Source organism: Macaca nemestrina, chromosome 16 (genome assembly GCF_043159975.1).
Source record: "Macaca nemestrina isolate mMacNem1 chromosome 16, mMacNem.hap1, whole genome shotgun sequence".
Taxonomy (NCBI): Eukaryota; Metazoa; Chordata; class Mammalia; order Primates; family Cercopithecidae; genus Macaca; species Macaca nemestrina.
The window spans coordinates 16,258,984-16,273,827 of record NC_092140.1 but is presented as its reverse complement, the minus strand read 5'-3'; the positions used below and the strand labels follow the sequence as shown (position 1 = coordinate 16,273,827).

Below are 14,844 nucleotides of genomic sequence, written 5' to 3'. Positions count from 1 at the left end.
TGTTGAAACAATCATAGCTCATTGAGCACCAGATGCTGACTAACTGACCCCTCTTTTCCACAAGCTACAGCTACACCTTTGATTGGACAAAAGACTGATTTCAGTAACTTTCTCCTGATAAGAGACCACTGACCATCTTCTGGTTCTGTCTGGTTTACAGAGGCTGAGCACTAAGTGCCTTCATATCCCTGCTTCACCTTTTGACATATAGAGCTTAATTGGAATGCATTTAAATGTGAAGTCTCCACACCAAAGTGAACAAGGGACGTACGTAACATCCATGTTTGCCTACTATTCATGCACATGCCCCCTCTTCATGGATATTTATAGCTTCTCCTACAACGTGTTAAATAAATATACTTGGCCAATCCATTCAGCATAAATTCCTATCTCATCCTCCCTAGAATAACTTTTTCTTTTGGTCTCTGCCTGAGGTTACACTTCCCAGCCAGCTAGGATGGCCACCCTGCTGGCTGCAACTCTTAGGAAGAAATAAAGCTCTCTTCTCCAAATTTATAGATTTCATGATTTTAAGTTGACAGGTAGATGGTAGATATCGAAACAGAGCTAGTTAATGTTCGCTATTTCTGTGTTTGTGAGAGCCAGCATTTAAGGAGTATTATACAAGGTGTGGTTAAATGTCTTACTAAGCCTCAGTCCAGCCTCCACCCCATCAATCACATATCCAGATAGAACCCTCAGGCTTAAGAGAGTCTACAGCCCTAATGTAAAGAGCAGCACTGAGCACTTGGAAACTTTGCAACATTAATATAAAAATCTTAAGAATCATAACCTTACAGCACCACAATTTGTCCATTTGAGTTCCTTTCACTTTGTCAGTGTGTAGTATAGAACTGACTTAATCCATTCCAGCTTTGAAACTAATTGTTGCTTATATAATTTAATTACATTAACAGATTAATATTTCTTATGCAATTAACACGCATTGTTGTATCTTTTCATTGGAAACATTAGTTTGCATGGAAAATGGCCAAAATCTTAAAAACCTAATAAACACCAGAGACCAGTCCCCAAAAGAATGTAATCAAGACAAAGTATAAGAAAATAACTTTCCTTGACTACCTGGTACACCAAGGAAAATAAGGCTTACTATTTCTGAAATGTCTCCCTCAGCTTCTCTCATTCAAATGTAGACTCTGATCAATTTCACCATCAATGCCATTGCACAGAGATAGCGCTCTGACTAAGTAAACAAAACATATTTTTCAACTAGTGCAGCCCAATGAATGTGGTTAATAATTCATTAAGTGACTAATATTTTGTAAGGCTGTGTGAGAAATATTAATTAGGATAATAGTAAAAGATGGTGTACTGTTCTGTGAAAAGCAGGAAACTGATTTTTGAGGTGATAATTCTAGAGAGCAGGATGAATAACTTCCCTCAACAAGATAACTGGATGGCTGCTGAGAAGAGTTAGATGGTACTTCCACCATAACTCTGCTCTGTCTTCCCCAAGATGCCTCCAAACCATTGCTGAACACAATAATGTGAGAAGCAGAGGAGAAATGGAGGGAATCAGAGAAGGGATGCAGCTTCAAAGTTTAAAAACTTCTTATGAATCTCATAAAAATTTAAAATGAGTTAAATTCTTGAAATGAGTTTAAGAATCTAGTAATTGTAAAGGCTGTTATTTTTCATGTTACGCCATGTGGAGTGATTAACCTTACTGAAAAAAATTAGTAAGTGTATGACAAAAATAAGTGGATTTACATGGCCTCCTTATACTCGCTCTGGGCACATACTCATGCCATGACTTATCCCCCAATTTAAACTATTTTCTTCTATTTTACTTTCTTCATTTTCTTTTTCATCCAGGTAAGCATAATTCCATGCCCAAAGTTGACAGACTGTGAAATTTAACTGTATATCTCCCACTTACATTTTAATTGGAAAAAAATAACTTTTACATCAAAAGACCAAACCCTAAGTGCAGAATTTCAGACAACAGTCAGTTGATAGAAGACATGATTTTTCAGATCTTTCCTGGCACTACTAAATTCCAGGTCTACAAACTGCCATTGACCTTGCCTGTTGCAGACTTAGTGTTTTTGAGATACAAGTTTCTTTGGAGATTAGACCAGCTTTAGAGGACACTTATATCAACCTCACCTTGATTTAGGGAAAATCCTTATTCCTTTCCTTTTATTCTTATTTTCTCTGTGTTCAAAACCCAGGGTTTTTAGAAGCAACATTATAGTCCACTCAGTTGCTCATTTATTTACAAACATTTTATGAATTCCCACAATTGTTTTTAGGCAATGTGCTGAATGCTGGTAAAACAAAAATGAACAAAGCTCTGTCCCTTTCCCCAGTCACTGGAGAAGACAGCACAATCACGTGCTATCGGTGTTAAGGCAGAAGTCTGTTCAGGGTTACACTTGGGGTCACAAAAAGTGAGTGGTAAATCCTACCTCCAATAATACCAAGATGTGTTCATATATCTACCATAGCTTAATTTAAAAAATTCTTATATTTGTACAGAAAATAGCATTAGAAAAATTAGTACTATAACCATGTTTGACCAGAAACCACATAATGCCTAAAAAGTTCTGATTTTTATTACAAATATTTATTATTGTTGCTCTACTATTACATTTGGCACATCTATGGGTTTTTTTATTTCCAAAATGCTTTGCTAATCTGTAACTTATTATTACTTACAGCTTTTTTTGTTGAAAAGATTTTCCTACAGCAAGGTACAAAAAAGGCATTCTACTGAAAACATTTTAAATTACACTAGTTACCAAAAAGACTATCTTTATGTATTACCGTTCTATTGAAATTTTTCTTTTCAATCAAATTCCATTCATTTCTACATAATGCATGTCAATAACAGCTACCATGGAAAAATAACCACAAGCAAAAACTGTTTTTCTACCTGTCCTTATTTTTTGCCACTCCTCATGTTTCCTTCTATTTCTATTTGTGAAAGTTTGAATCCCTCCTTCTTGATGCCCTTAAATCCATAATTACTTCTTATGACAACTCTTTTGACGCCCACATTATAAATTATTCATTATTTTGAATGACGCCTTAATTTCAAATGCACTCTTGTACTCCTACTTTGTCTTCTGTATTTTTCTCCTATATTATTTTTATACTTTTAAATAATCTTGCTTTGAGACTTCTGGCATCTTTCTTTTTCTCTGAGAGATGCCCCTAGAATGCTGTTGCTACAGGGAATTTAAAAATCAAGTGATTCTGGTATTTCCCTTATTCGCTCTTACTTCATTCCTGCTTTCTTCCTTTGCTCTTCCAGTTCCTTACATGTAGAGTGTTCTCTTCTGCCCCATCTAGCCTGTCCTTTAGCCACTTCCTTCAAAACCTGATACAATATTAATTTCCTTCAGACTAACTCTCCTGGACTAACCTACTTCAATTTACTGTGTCTCTCGACCTCTGGGAATGTCACTATAAACTATACATTTCATTCTCATTTACTTGGAAATTGTTTGTTTTTGTAATTTCATTCAGCTATTTAGTTATACATTTTGTAATATTATTTATATAATTACTATATGCCTTTTCTAATTCCTGATTTTTCCTTCTTATTAGTTTTAATGATAACCATTATTTTGTAACATAAACATGTAATTGGTTGCTTACTATCTGTCTCTCCTGCTAGAATACAAGCCCTTTAGGATAATTGCTTATTGTTGTATCCCCAGAGCCTAAAAAATATACACAGTAATTGCTCAATTAATATTATAGTATCTTTGAAATATCATTCGGATATTAGTGAAATGAAAGTGCTCACAAATGCTTGCTGATTTTTTTAAACCCCATTTTGGCTGGAATGGCTCACACTTTTTGTAACAGGTGGGATGTATTTTACTGTAAGACGCAGAAAACCTTACCAACACAGACTTAAATCGAAAGACACCAGCTGTTTACTTAGCCATAAGTCCAAAGGTAGGAAGTTCTAATGTTAGTTTGACTGTCCAAAGTTGTCATGCAGAACCTAGGTTCTTCCCATCCTCCTCCTTGGCCATCTGAAGTTGCTGGCTTTCTACGGTATTGCATCATAATGCCATAATGCATCATAGCCCCAAAATGGTGTCCACATTCTCGTATTTCAATGTGTAAAGCAGGAAGCAAGGAGAGTGACATCAGAAAACAGGGATATTTCCTCACTCTTGTCAATATTCTAGAAATCCCTCCAGCCCCAGCAGCCTTCTCCCCATTCCGATGACAGGAACTGAGTCACGTGCCTACTTCTGGACTAACGGTGGGCAGAGGGAAAGCAATGCTATTAAAGTCCAATCCTGATTCACCCCAGCTTCTTTGGCAAAAATAAAGGGAAACTGCTGGGTACGCAAGCAACACTGTGCCTGCTCTTCTGCTTTGTTATATGAACCACACTGAAGCTCTGTTTTCCACAGAATCCTCCAGCTCTTAAGATTCTTCAGTCTTTTTCTTTTTTCTGCCTACATTTTAATCATTACGCATTTTCTTTCAGATTATTTTTTCTGATTAAAATGGCCTTTTGAAACATCTACTCTGTCCACCCATAAGTTTCTTTTATTGAGTTGTTCCCATACTCTTAATTTCTGCATTCTAATTCCTTTTCTTTTCAAAAACACTGACACATATCACATTTTTAAAGGAAGAACAAAGTTTATTTTGCCCCTTCCTTTCCACTCCACATATATATTTCAGATTCTCAACTGTATTAGGAGCCTCAGAGGGCAAGAAACCATCGTCTGCTCTCCTTATAATTGCCAGCAGCGTTTCACAGGTGCTAAATGTACTTGACGTGCCCTTCCCCTTTATGGTTAATCAGAGGCATGCAGGCTTTAATAAGAAGCAATAGGAATCAGGGTTTTACAGTTGAAAAGTACCCCTCGCATTACAAATATCCTCTACTAATTTGGTTCTATTAAATTCTCTGCATATTTGCTTCTTGCTGGTGTCAGGAAGTCCCAGAATACAGTGGATTTCCCACTTCATACCACCTTTTCCAACATCTTTCACAGAAAGAAAGGATGGACCTGGGTTTCCATGGTAACACAACCGTGATAATGGAAGGTATCTGGCTATAGGTGAGATAACTCCCTCTCAGATTTAGTGGAGGGAGGAGAAATGAAGATTTTCTTTCTTTTTATTCTCCTGGCAATGCACTTCGGAAACTAAAGGGATCCTGCAGTGTCAGTTACAGCGTTAAGTTTTCACTGTCTTACAGATTTACAGCTCTTGGGCATAATTCACATTTCTTTTATATCATTTTTATTTATTTCCCACAAACAAATGAATGAAGACAAAAGTTATTTCTATAATCATCTCAGAATAGAGTTTATGTTGGCATCAGAATGAACATGACTAAGGGGTTAGAAAACAGACATCCATCTCTCCCCCAAGTCCTCTAAATTCTCTACACGTCCTGACATCCTTTTTATAGCAGCTAATCTTTCACCCAACATTTCACATACAGCCACAAATCAGGTAAGTACCATCGTTTAAGCCAGAATAGGTGAGAAAATATGCTCTGACCTGTCATGTTTCTTTTGCCTCTTGGTGGTTAAAAATCAACCTTTATGGTACTGAGCATGAAATCTGAGGCATGTCAATATAAGGCCTGTAAATAAACGAGCTATAACCACCCAAAGGGCTGCAGTCTCTATACTCCTTCTTATCAAAAACGTCAGCATTGATGAGAGGTCAGGGGAAATAACCTGAGAAATGTCACAAAGCTGTCCTACTCTCTATTATGCTAAGTGGAGTGACTACGGAGACTACTCACTATTTTTGTGACAGCTTCAGTCCAGAGCTTCTCAACATCTAGGGACCTAGGAGTCATGAAAACAGTTGCTTTAGGCGACCTTCTGGACCCACAATCCCAATGCAAATTTCTCAAAAACATAAATCACTGAATCTTTATTCCTTGCAAAGTAAATGGACTTAGAACTTCTCTGTAATGCAAGGTACTAGATGGGTTGTCATGATCTAGAGAGAAAGCTTCATGCTTCCTGACTCTATTGAACAAATCTAAGAACTTCTTATTACCAAGATGCACAATTAGAATCTTAAAAGAGACAATCTGTCTTTCCTTGGAAAAGAAGTATAGCTGCTACTAACCTAAAGTAACCATGAATAAGCATACCAGTTTTACACAAAATATGAGACTTCTGGAAAGCTAGGTGAACATCATACTTACCTACATCCTCTTGAAACATCCCTGCCAAAGTAGCTCAGATATGAAGCACCCATGTAAGTTCTCTCAATTTTAATTCACTATTTCACATTACTAGCCTAGCATGAAATCGTAGATCCTCTTCGGTTCCAATTCCCTTTAAACAGTCCTGATTCTTAGTCCTTTTTATTAATATAATACCTTCACTGCTGATTCTGGTGGCTCAGATAGTACCATTCATATTTTAATGATATGTAATCAAGAAATGCTGAGTTATATTTTACTACATACACATTTTTAAATTCAGAGGACATTTGTCCTTGATAATTTTAAATGAAAACTTGGTGTGTATTTATTATAGCAAGGTAATGCAAATATAAGTTACCCATTCTAATATAACGAAGCTCTAGGGAAATAGGAAACTACTAAATCTGAGTAGTCTTTGCAGTAGTTTGACTATCGACAGAAAAGATGGTGAAAGAATACCTGGCTTTTAACTCAGACCAAAATCCCCTCTGCATGATGACCTTGTGGGAAAGAGGACCGGGGGAGAGGTATGCCAGGCTTCAACAATAGAACTACAGAAATGTATTATTCGCAGGAAATGTGCGACAGTAACGAACGGATGAGACTAGTTTGAGAAGGACCTAGTTTAAAGAAAGTAAACCGAGTAACCGGTAACTGCAAAAAATAATGCAGGAATGTTTGAGGATGTAACGTCTCCTAAATTTGACGTTATGGGTGGGAGAGGGTGTGTAACTAAGATGTAATGCTAGCGACAGAACGCTAAGTTTTAAAACTTAATAGTGAAAGAAAAAATAATGTTCTGGGAGGAACGCCTGGAAGACCCATGCAATTGCTGCACGATATCTCCTTAAGGACCGGAACATTTCTCACCCTGAAGACAAAAGTCCCTGTGTTCTCGATTCAGCCCACATCCCTCAGCACCATTTCCATGCCCATCATTTAGGCAGAATGCCACGGAGACGACGTTAAAAGTGGAATTCATCATTCTGGCTTGCAACCCATCTTGTTCTTTTGCCAGAACAGAGCACAGCAACTGGCTCCTCAATCTCTGCCCCTCCCAAACGCCCGCAGCCGGGCCCTATCTCCATCCCGCCGGCCTCTGTGGCAAGGGGCTCGCGAGCTCTGGTTGGCTTGGTCGAAGCTTCCGTCACACGCCAGCTCACCTACGATTGGTTGGCAAAGCGTGCGCGAACCGCCCCGCCTGACTGGGGGGTGTGCTTGCGGATCCCGCGACAGATTTTTTTCCCGATTGGTTGAAAGAGGAAAGTCACGTGGTATGGGGAGGCTCTCTTATTGGTAGTGAATGGTACCATGGGGTGCAGAGACATGACGTGGTTGGCTAGAATGAATCCCAGCTTCCCACTAGATGCCCCTAGCCGGCTGTTGCTATGAGGTGTCCCGGGGCCTTCCGGCTGCCGGTCGGGGTTCCGCTCTCCAGGTTTTCAATTCACCAGTGGCTGACAGGGCGTGGGCAGAGCTCGACTGCAGTTCGGCACTGAAAGGGGCGGATCTAGAAGAAATGTGGGCGGGTCCAGAGGATTGGTGGGCGGGACCCTGGCGACGTCAGCAGGCTTGGACCCAACTTCCGTGGTGTGTGGCCGCCTCTGGCTCGCCCCTGTGGCGCGCTGCCGGAGGGGGCTGTCACCCTCCTATCAATGTCCTAACACTCGAAAGCTTCGTTTTGTTGCGTTTACACAACTTCAGGCAGAAGCCTGTAGGTGCCCGTCCCCTTAAAGCTACACATGCTAATACAAGATAAAACCAAAGCTCTAGAAGTGCTGACAGACTGGGTGGCATCGGGCAAAGGCCCTCGCGGTCCCTCTTGGGCCTTGGGCATCTCTCCCCTTCACTCCTCGCCTCAGGGTAAAGCTTGGAGGTAGCTCTGGCCCCTCTACCATCGCATCTCCGCCGAATTCTGAACGTGGGAGTCTCAAGGTTGACTGCTCCCAGCTCGGGCGGGAACTGCGCATGCTCGGTACGTAGGCCCTGGGGTCTGACTGGGCGCGCAGGGTTCGGCGCTGCTGGGCAGTCGCGGTGCTTGTTTATCTCCGCGACGGCAGAAGCTTCGGAGCCGCGCAGAGCCTCTCGGGAGCGCCCGCGGCCGGTCGCCTAGGCGACGGGGACGGGGGCGAGGCTGTGCCGCGGGCTCCGCCCCGGCCGCCGGGCCCCGCCCCTGGCCGCGCTGCGGCTGGGGCTCGGGCGCGCGCTCCAGCGCTGGGGGTAGCGGCGGCGGCGGCGGCGGGCGGGGATCTGGGCGTGGAGGCGCGAGGGGCGGGGCGGGCGGCACTGCGGGCCCGCGGCTCGGGCGGCTCGGGCGGCTCCGGCGGCTCACGCTCTGTCTCCCTGCTCGCCCTCAGTCCCACCCGGTGCCCACGGGGCCGCATCGCCGCCCGGCTCGGCCCATGCCTAGGGCCGCTGCTCCCTCAGCTGCCGCCGCCGCCGCCGGCGCCCAGGGGGCCGCCGCGGCTGTGAGGTGGGGGCGGCCGCGGGAGGCGGCTGGGCGGGCCGCCGGGGCCGGGGCTGGGGGCGCAGCGCGGCCGGCGTAGGTCTATGTCGCCGGCGGCGGCGGCGGCGGCGGCCGCGGAGGGACGATGCGCGAGTACAAAGTGGTGGTGCTGGGCTCGGGCGGGGTAGGCAAATCCGCCCTGACCGTGCAGTTCGTGACCGGTACCTTCATCGAGAAATACGACCCCACCATCGAGGACTTCTACCGCAAGGAGATCGAGGTGGATTCGTCGCCGTCGGTGCTGGAAATCCTGGACACGGCGGGCACCGAGCAGTTCGCGTCCATGCGGGACCTGTACATCAAGAACGGCCAGGGCTTCATCCTCGTCTACAGTCTTGTCAACCAGCAGAGCTTCCAGGACATCAAGCCCATGCGGGACCAGATCATCCGCGTGAAGCGGTGAGCGAGGGCGCAGGGGGCTTGGCGGCTGCACCCCGGAGTCACCGTCCCGGGGCCAGAACTCCCCGCGCGGGGCTCTGGGGAGGGGGCTGTCTGGGGGGTGGCTCCGAGCTGGAGGCTTTACTATTGTCATTCTGCTCCTCCTCCTCAATCTCAAATTCGAGTGCTTTGTTTCACAACTAAAATTTGGCATCCTGTTAGCCCACAGAACAGCTCTTTGTCTCTTGGCCGTTGTTAGCATTGCTTGTACAGAGCCCCCAAGGAAACAAAGTTTAAAACTTGCAGAGGGGAAGGGAGTGGATGGGTTTGTGTTGGGAAGAGAGGAACTGTGCAGGTATAGTTGAGACATTTGCAGACTGAACAACAACAGTCTGCCTTGGCAATGTTTGACAGCAAAAATCGCTCACACACCTATACAGTAAAGTCAAGTCCAGAGGAAAGAGACCTTTCTCATCTCGTTAAAGGTTTATGGTTCCAAGGCGTTTTACAAAAATTAAGTCTCTAATTTAGAGCAAAACTTTAAAGACAGATTATCAAATTTTTTGAAGACATCGTAAGCTAAATGGGGTTTCGAGAATATTAACATAGAGGAGTGCAAATAAGCCATTCACAGGAGGAAAAGAATGCAGCTTAGCTGTTTTTTGTTTTTGTTTTTAATATAGCCGCCTTAACCGCTTCAAAAAAAAAAAAAAAGTTCCTGGAAACAAAACAGAAGCTTCTTCAAAAGTGTGACTCAAGTATTAGCTAATTTAAAGTTAACGTTAATAAGCCTTTTTATATATATAAATTGTTTTCTAAAGTATACATTTTGGAAATATGGCTGATTACTTAAATGATTTAAAATGTTTGTTTTCTCTTAAATTCACTGAGTATATTTTTCCGTGTAATTTCAAGCATTAGAAATGTGATAATATCTTAGTGCAAAGTTTTGGCAGATTTTTCTAATTATCATTTAATTACACATTACCGTTTTATCCAGTTGTTGTTAGTTAAAGCCTGCTGATAATTTTGGTGTCCTTTTTTTCTTGCCTTATTCTACCTAGAGCCTAAATCTGAAGACCTTTATTGAAAGATGGTTGTAAGTGCACTGTAGACATAATCACATTGTACGTCAGTTTGAGTCCACTCATTTTGAAAGAGCAAGGACCAAGTTATGTGTGCCCAGGGGATGCTCAAAAACTCATTACGAGTAGTGGGTTTTTAATGCAACCTGTAAGATAAAAGAGAAGGCTCTCTCTCCATTGCTCCACCCCCCCCTTAACTGAGTATGCACTTTAATAGCTGAACTAAAATTGTGCATGTTATTCATCCTTGTGTTAAATTCCAAACTAGAATAAAGCAGATACTTGCGTGGTCTCTGCTGCTAAGATTTGCGAATTTGATAGCTTTTTACTTCTCCAGTATCATTTTCCTAAAGTTAAACTTAGTATGAGGATGGCTTTTAAGGGGCTACATTTAAGTGACTTAAATCCTTATTACCCCCTCCCCCAATACCACACAATTAGAAAGAAACAAACCAAACCAAACCAACGGCAGGGTAGTCTGATACATCGCCACATGTTAATGTTAGGCCAAATGTCAAAAAATAATCTAAGTAAATGTCCCAGCTTCCTCACCCTTCACATTTAGATATGCAGGCATAAAGATATGAAGATGCAGATATACAATGATAAAGCCACATACCCATGGCTAACTTGTTGAAGCCTAGGGAACAAATATGGCAAAATATTTTTGGATAATATGGTCCACATAATTTTGTAGTTTCTTGTAATTTAGTGCAGATTACTTTTCTCAGTTATAATAATAGGTTAGTCTAAACTCAGTATATTGGAGCAATGTATTTATTTTCCTTATGGCCCAGAGGAAAAAAAGAGTAAAATTCTGCATGCTCAGATATCATTTTACTCACTAGTCTCAGTTCTTGATATAAAAAGATCATTGATCAGCTGAAGTAGAGTTCATAAATTCTTTCACCAGAATTCAACCATTGTATACATAAGAACCTCTTGGACCCTCACTTCTGTGTCTTTGTAATACGGTAGTAGTAAGGTATTTTACACCTCATCATAATCCCAGCATCTGGCTTCCCATCATTGATGGAGAGGACGTGTGAATGCAGGTGGCCTCTCAGTATTTGATATCTACTGTCAAATTCAGTATTCAGCTTTAGGTCTAGGTCAGCACTTTTCAATAGAGATATAACGTGAGCCAAATATGTAATTTTAACATTCCTAGTAGCTGTTTTTTTTTAAATAACATAAATATGTGGAATTAATTTTAATAATGTATTTTATTTAACCCACCATATTTAAAATAGAATCATTTCGACATGTCAATATTCAAAAATTATTGATAGGATACTTTACTTTTTTATACTGTGCCCTTGAAGTTTGGTATGTGTTTGACGTAGCACATCTCAATTCAAACAAGTCACATTTCAAGTGCTCAGTAGCCACATGTGGCCACAGGCTGCCATATTGGACAACAGAGGTCTAAGGTGTATATGATTTGGGGAAATGCTTGCTTATTTCTCTAAACTTCAGTTTCCTTATCTGTGAAATAGAGATTAATATGCACCTTCAAGAGTCCTTGTAAGAATTAAATGAGATAATGTATTTTAAGATACCCAAAACAATACCTAGTACACAGAAGTTGCTCAAAAAATTCTAGCTGTCATTCTTACTTTAATAACTTTGTCATTTATCTTCCTTAAATTTTACCCTTGATATAAATGTAATTTTAGAAGAAATAAATTTGTAATTGCATTTTGGAATTCATTATTTAGTATAGGCAAGATGAGACTAAAAAGCAATGAGGTTAAAATAATCCTTGGAAGAACTGTGTTGGTATTCTCTTTAAATATTTTCTCTTATGAAGGATCTGATGGAAAAGGGCATGAGAATGAACATTTAACTTCAAGTACAGTGTAGCAATAATGCACAGCACTAATGCATAGCCAAACGACGAATGGAGCTTTTCATTTTTCATTTTCATTTCAAATAATAGCAGTCATTTTCAAGGATTTCTATTACTTGAAATATTTCACTTTTAAGAAATATAAAAACTCCCTTAAGTGTCTATAAGTGTACATACCTCCATATACATACACGACCTCTTATCAAAGCCAAGTGGACCAACTGAAAATGGCTGTATTTGTAAATTCATATGCTTTCTTTTCTTAACTTGATTTTGGGTGACATTACACACCCAAAGAAAAGTAATAGGGATATAGGAAATGTTTTTCAGTTGAAATAAAACTAGAATTTTTTCTGATTTTGTAATTGCTTTTCTCATTATTACCCATGCCAGGATCAGCCATGTCCTGACGTGAAGTTCTTGGAACGTGATATACAAGGCCTGTTTGCTGTTAGGAAAAAGTCCAGAAATCTTCAACATGACCTTTCACAGCCCAGCTTGCTCTTATCCCTCCCTGCCTGTGCATCTCTTGAAACCGTCCTTTTACTCTAGCACCCAGACCTTAAATCCTTGAAAGTGCCTTTCTCTGGGCTCTCCTTTGGCCTGTAGAAATCTACCTTTTCCCAGAGTTAATTCCTACTCCATCTTTCACCCTCACCCCTGCTTAACCCATTTATACCAGAGGTTGCAATTTTTTGTGTGTGAAAAATCAGACCTTGGCAATGACCTTGAGCAGCAGGATATAAATAACTCCCACAAGCTTAGCATTCCAATAATGGAACACTAGGCATAGATGAGTTAAAAGATTTCTCCCCACTGAGGGAAGATATGCTCTTAAACCAAAGTAACCCCTTTCCTGTCTTCCCTTACTAAATTTTATGCCTCACCTCTTCCCTCAATTACACATACTCTGCCCTTCCCCTTTTCTTTGAAGCACTCATCCAAATTTAATTATTTGTGTGATAATTTATGGGTAGTCAGCCTTTCTCACAAAACTCTAAGCCTGTGTAACTAGCACAGCTCCCACTAGCACATAGGAAACAAGAAAAAATGTTGGAAAAATGAATGTTCAGAAAGAAAAGTATTTGTGTTGTCCTTTGGCCTCAGTTTCCCTAAACATTTTGATTTCATAGACGGAGGAGATGATCTTTTAAAGTTCTTTTTGCAGATGGAGGTGATCTTCCTTCAGCTGGAACTTTCTGTGAGAACACTTCTAGTTGGGGCAGTTTTTAATATGAACCTCAAAGAATCAGAAACATGATGTATTCCAGATGGAGGAAATGGCACAGGAAATGCATAGAATATGTTTTTTGGATGTTAAATAGAGCAGATTGGCCAAACGGGGAATTTATATAGAAGTGTGAGGGGAGGCAAGGTGAAAAATTTCAAAGCTAAATTACTGAAGGTTAAAGACTTTGGAGTTGATCGTGTAGTCAAGGACCATAATCACAATTGTCATAGGTATAGTAATATGTAGTGATATGGTAGATGACTTAGTGGTAATAGACTACTCTGTTTCATAACAGGAAGAATAGTCATAAATGTTGTGATAATCCAGTTTCTATATGAAGTGTGAAGATCCTGAATTAGCATGGTGGCTGTAGTAACAGGAGAGAAAGGATGCGAGGAATGTTGCAAAGAATGAATTAATCACACTCAGAGGAAGTGGAAAAGGTCAGACGTAACCTTGACATTTTAAAATGAATGAATAGGATTATGGAGGAATAGCTGGGGGAGATTATTTTCAGTTTTGGCGATGGTAATTATCCAGATAGCCAGCCTAATAAGTAATTAGAACATCTGAATAAAGCCCGAAAGGTCAGGTTATGTATGAATATGAAGACTCAGGATCATCTGCATAGTTCAGATTGGGAGAGTAGATGAAACTTACTGGGTAGAGTATAGAGACAGAAATGAATGGATATGACTAAGAATAGAAATGAGAAATGAATGAATATAGCCAAGGATAGAACTCGAGAGTTGTAAGATACACAGTGGAGACTTCCTATATTGCAGTAGGAGAGAAGGCGTGGGGTGTTTTAAGATTGGTAAAAAGATAGTTGATGTGCACTACCCAAGGTGAATAAGTTGTTGTTTTTTTTAAGATCGTTATTAATTTTCTGTATCACTTAAGTGGTCACTTTCAAGTGAGCTGGCTGATTGTTTACACTGTCCCCCTTACCATATGTAGCTATTAAAGCCTAATCTAAAATAGAAGCACATTGCCAATTGTTACACATAGAACTTTGGCCCATGACAGTTTGGTGCTGGAAAGCTGAAACAAGAGTATACATCAAAAGATGTTTGTCCCAACTAAGTGAAACTTCTGGAGCTCTGCTACCATTTTTTCCTCCACAAATACCTGCTTCCCCAATACCAAAACTTAATTCAAAGCTGGACCTCCCAGGTACAGAGCCTAATAGCTATGGGTCACTTTTTTGTTTTGTTTTGGTACTGGTGAATTAGGAAGAAAAATTTTTAATAATTAATAAATGTATATTATAAAGAATTGATGACTAAATCCTGAAACTCAGACATAAATCCAAACAAAGAATTTGGGTATGAAGATAAGGAGTGATGGTGAAACCTGTATCCGCTTAAATACAAAACTAAGATAAAAGAATTGTGAGAATTATGGCTGCCAAACAGAATATCAGAGTGAAAAACACTGACAATATGAAACAAACAATATAGCCAGTAAGTCAGGATGAGAGGAGGGAAATAGTTATGAGTGCTCACTTCATCTTTCATGAGAGGGATTTAAATGGTCAAAAATTGAAATTTGTTTTGAAAATGACTCAAAGAGCTCAATGTTTTTCATGCTCTTTTTTGCTTTTTTTTAATT

General features: G+C 40.6%; 2 protein-coding genes across 46 annotated transcripts in view; one reads left to right on the top strand and one right to left on the bottom strand.

The window, feature by feature from the left end:
- Positions 1-8,562, bottom strand: part of LOC112425914 (uncharacterized) — a 221,931-nt gene extending 213,369 nt beyond the window's left edge. For 21 of the 45 annotated variants that reach the window (XM_071081125.1, XM_071081113.1, XM_071081123.1 and 18 more), the window contains exons 1-3: positions 7,342-8,562; positions 5,762-5,807; positions 3,879-4,088 (exon numbers count right to left, since the gene is read on the bottom strand). In XM_071081125.1, coding sequence (XP_070937226.1) covers positions 8,221-8,562 — 342 coding nt within the window. In that variant the 3' untranslated portion in view covers positions 3,879-4,088; positions 5,762-5,807; positions 7,342-8,220. The other 24 variants (XR_011614643.1, XR_011614645.1, XR_011614653.1 and 21 more) reach the window with 7 other exon arrangements.
- LOC105477630 (RAP2A, member of RAS oncogene family) overlaps positions 8,463-14,844 on the top strand; it is a 52,738-nt gene continuing 46,356 nt past the window's right edge. Inside the window, exon 1 of the mRNA XM_011734196.2 lies at positions 8,463-9,083. Coding sequence (XP_011732498.1) covers positions 8,770-9,083 — 314 coding nt within the window. The 5' untranslated portion in view covers positions 8,463-8,769. The remainder of the gene's footprint in view (positions 9,084-14,844) is intronic.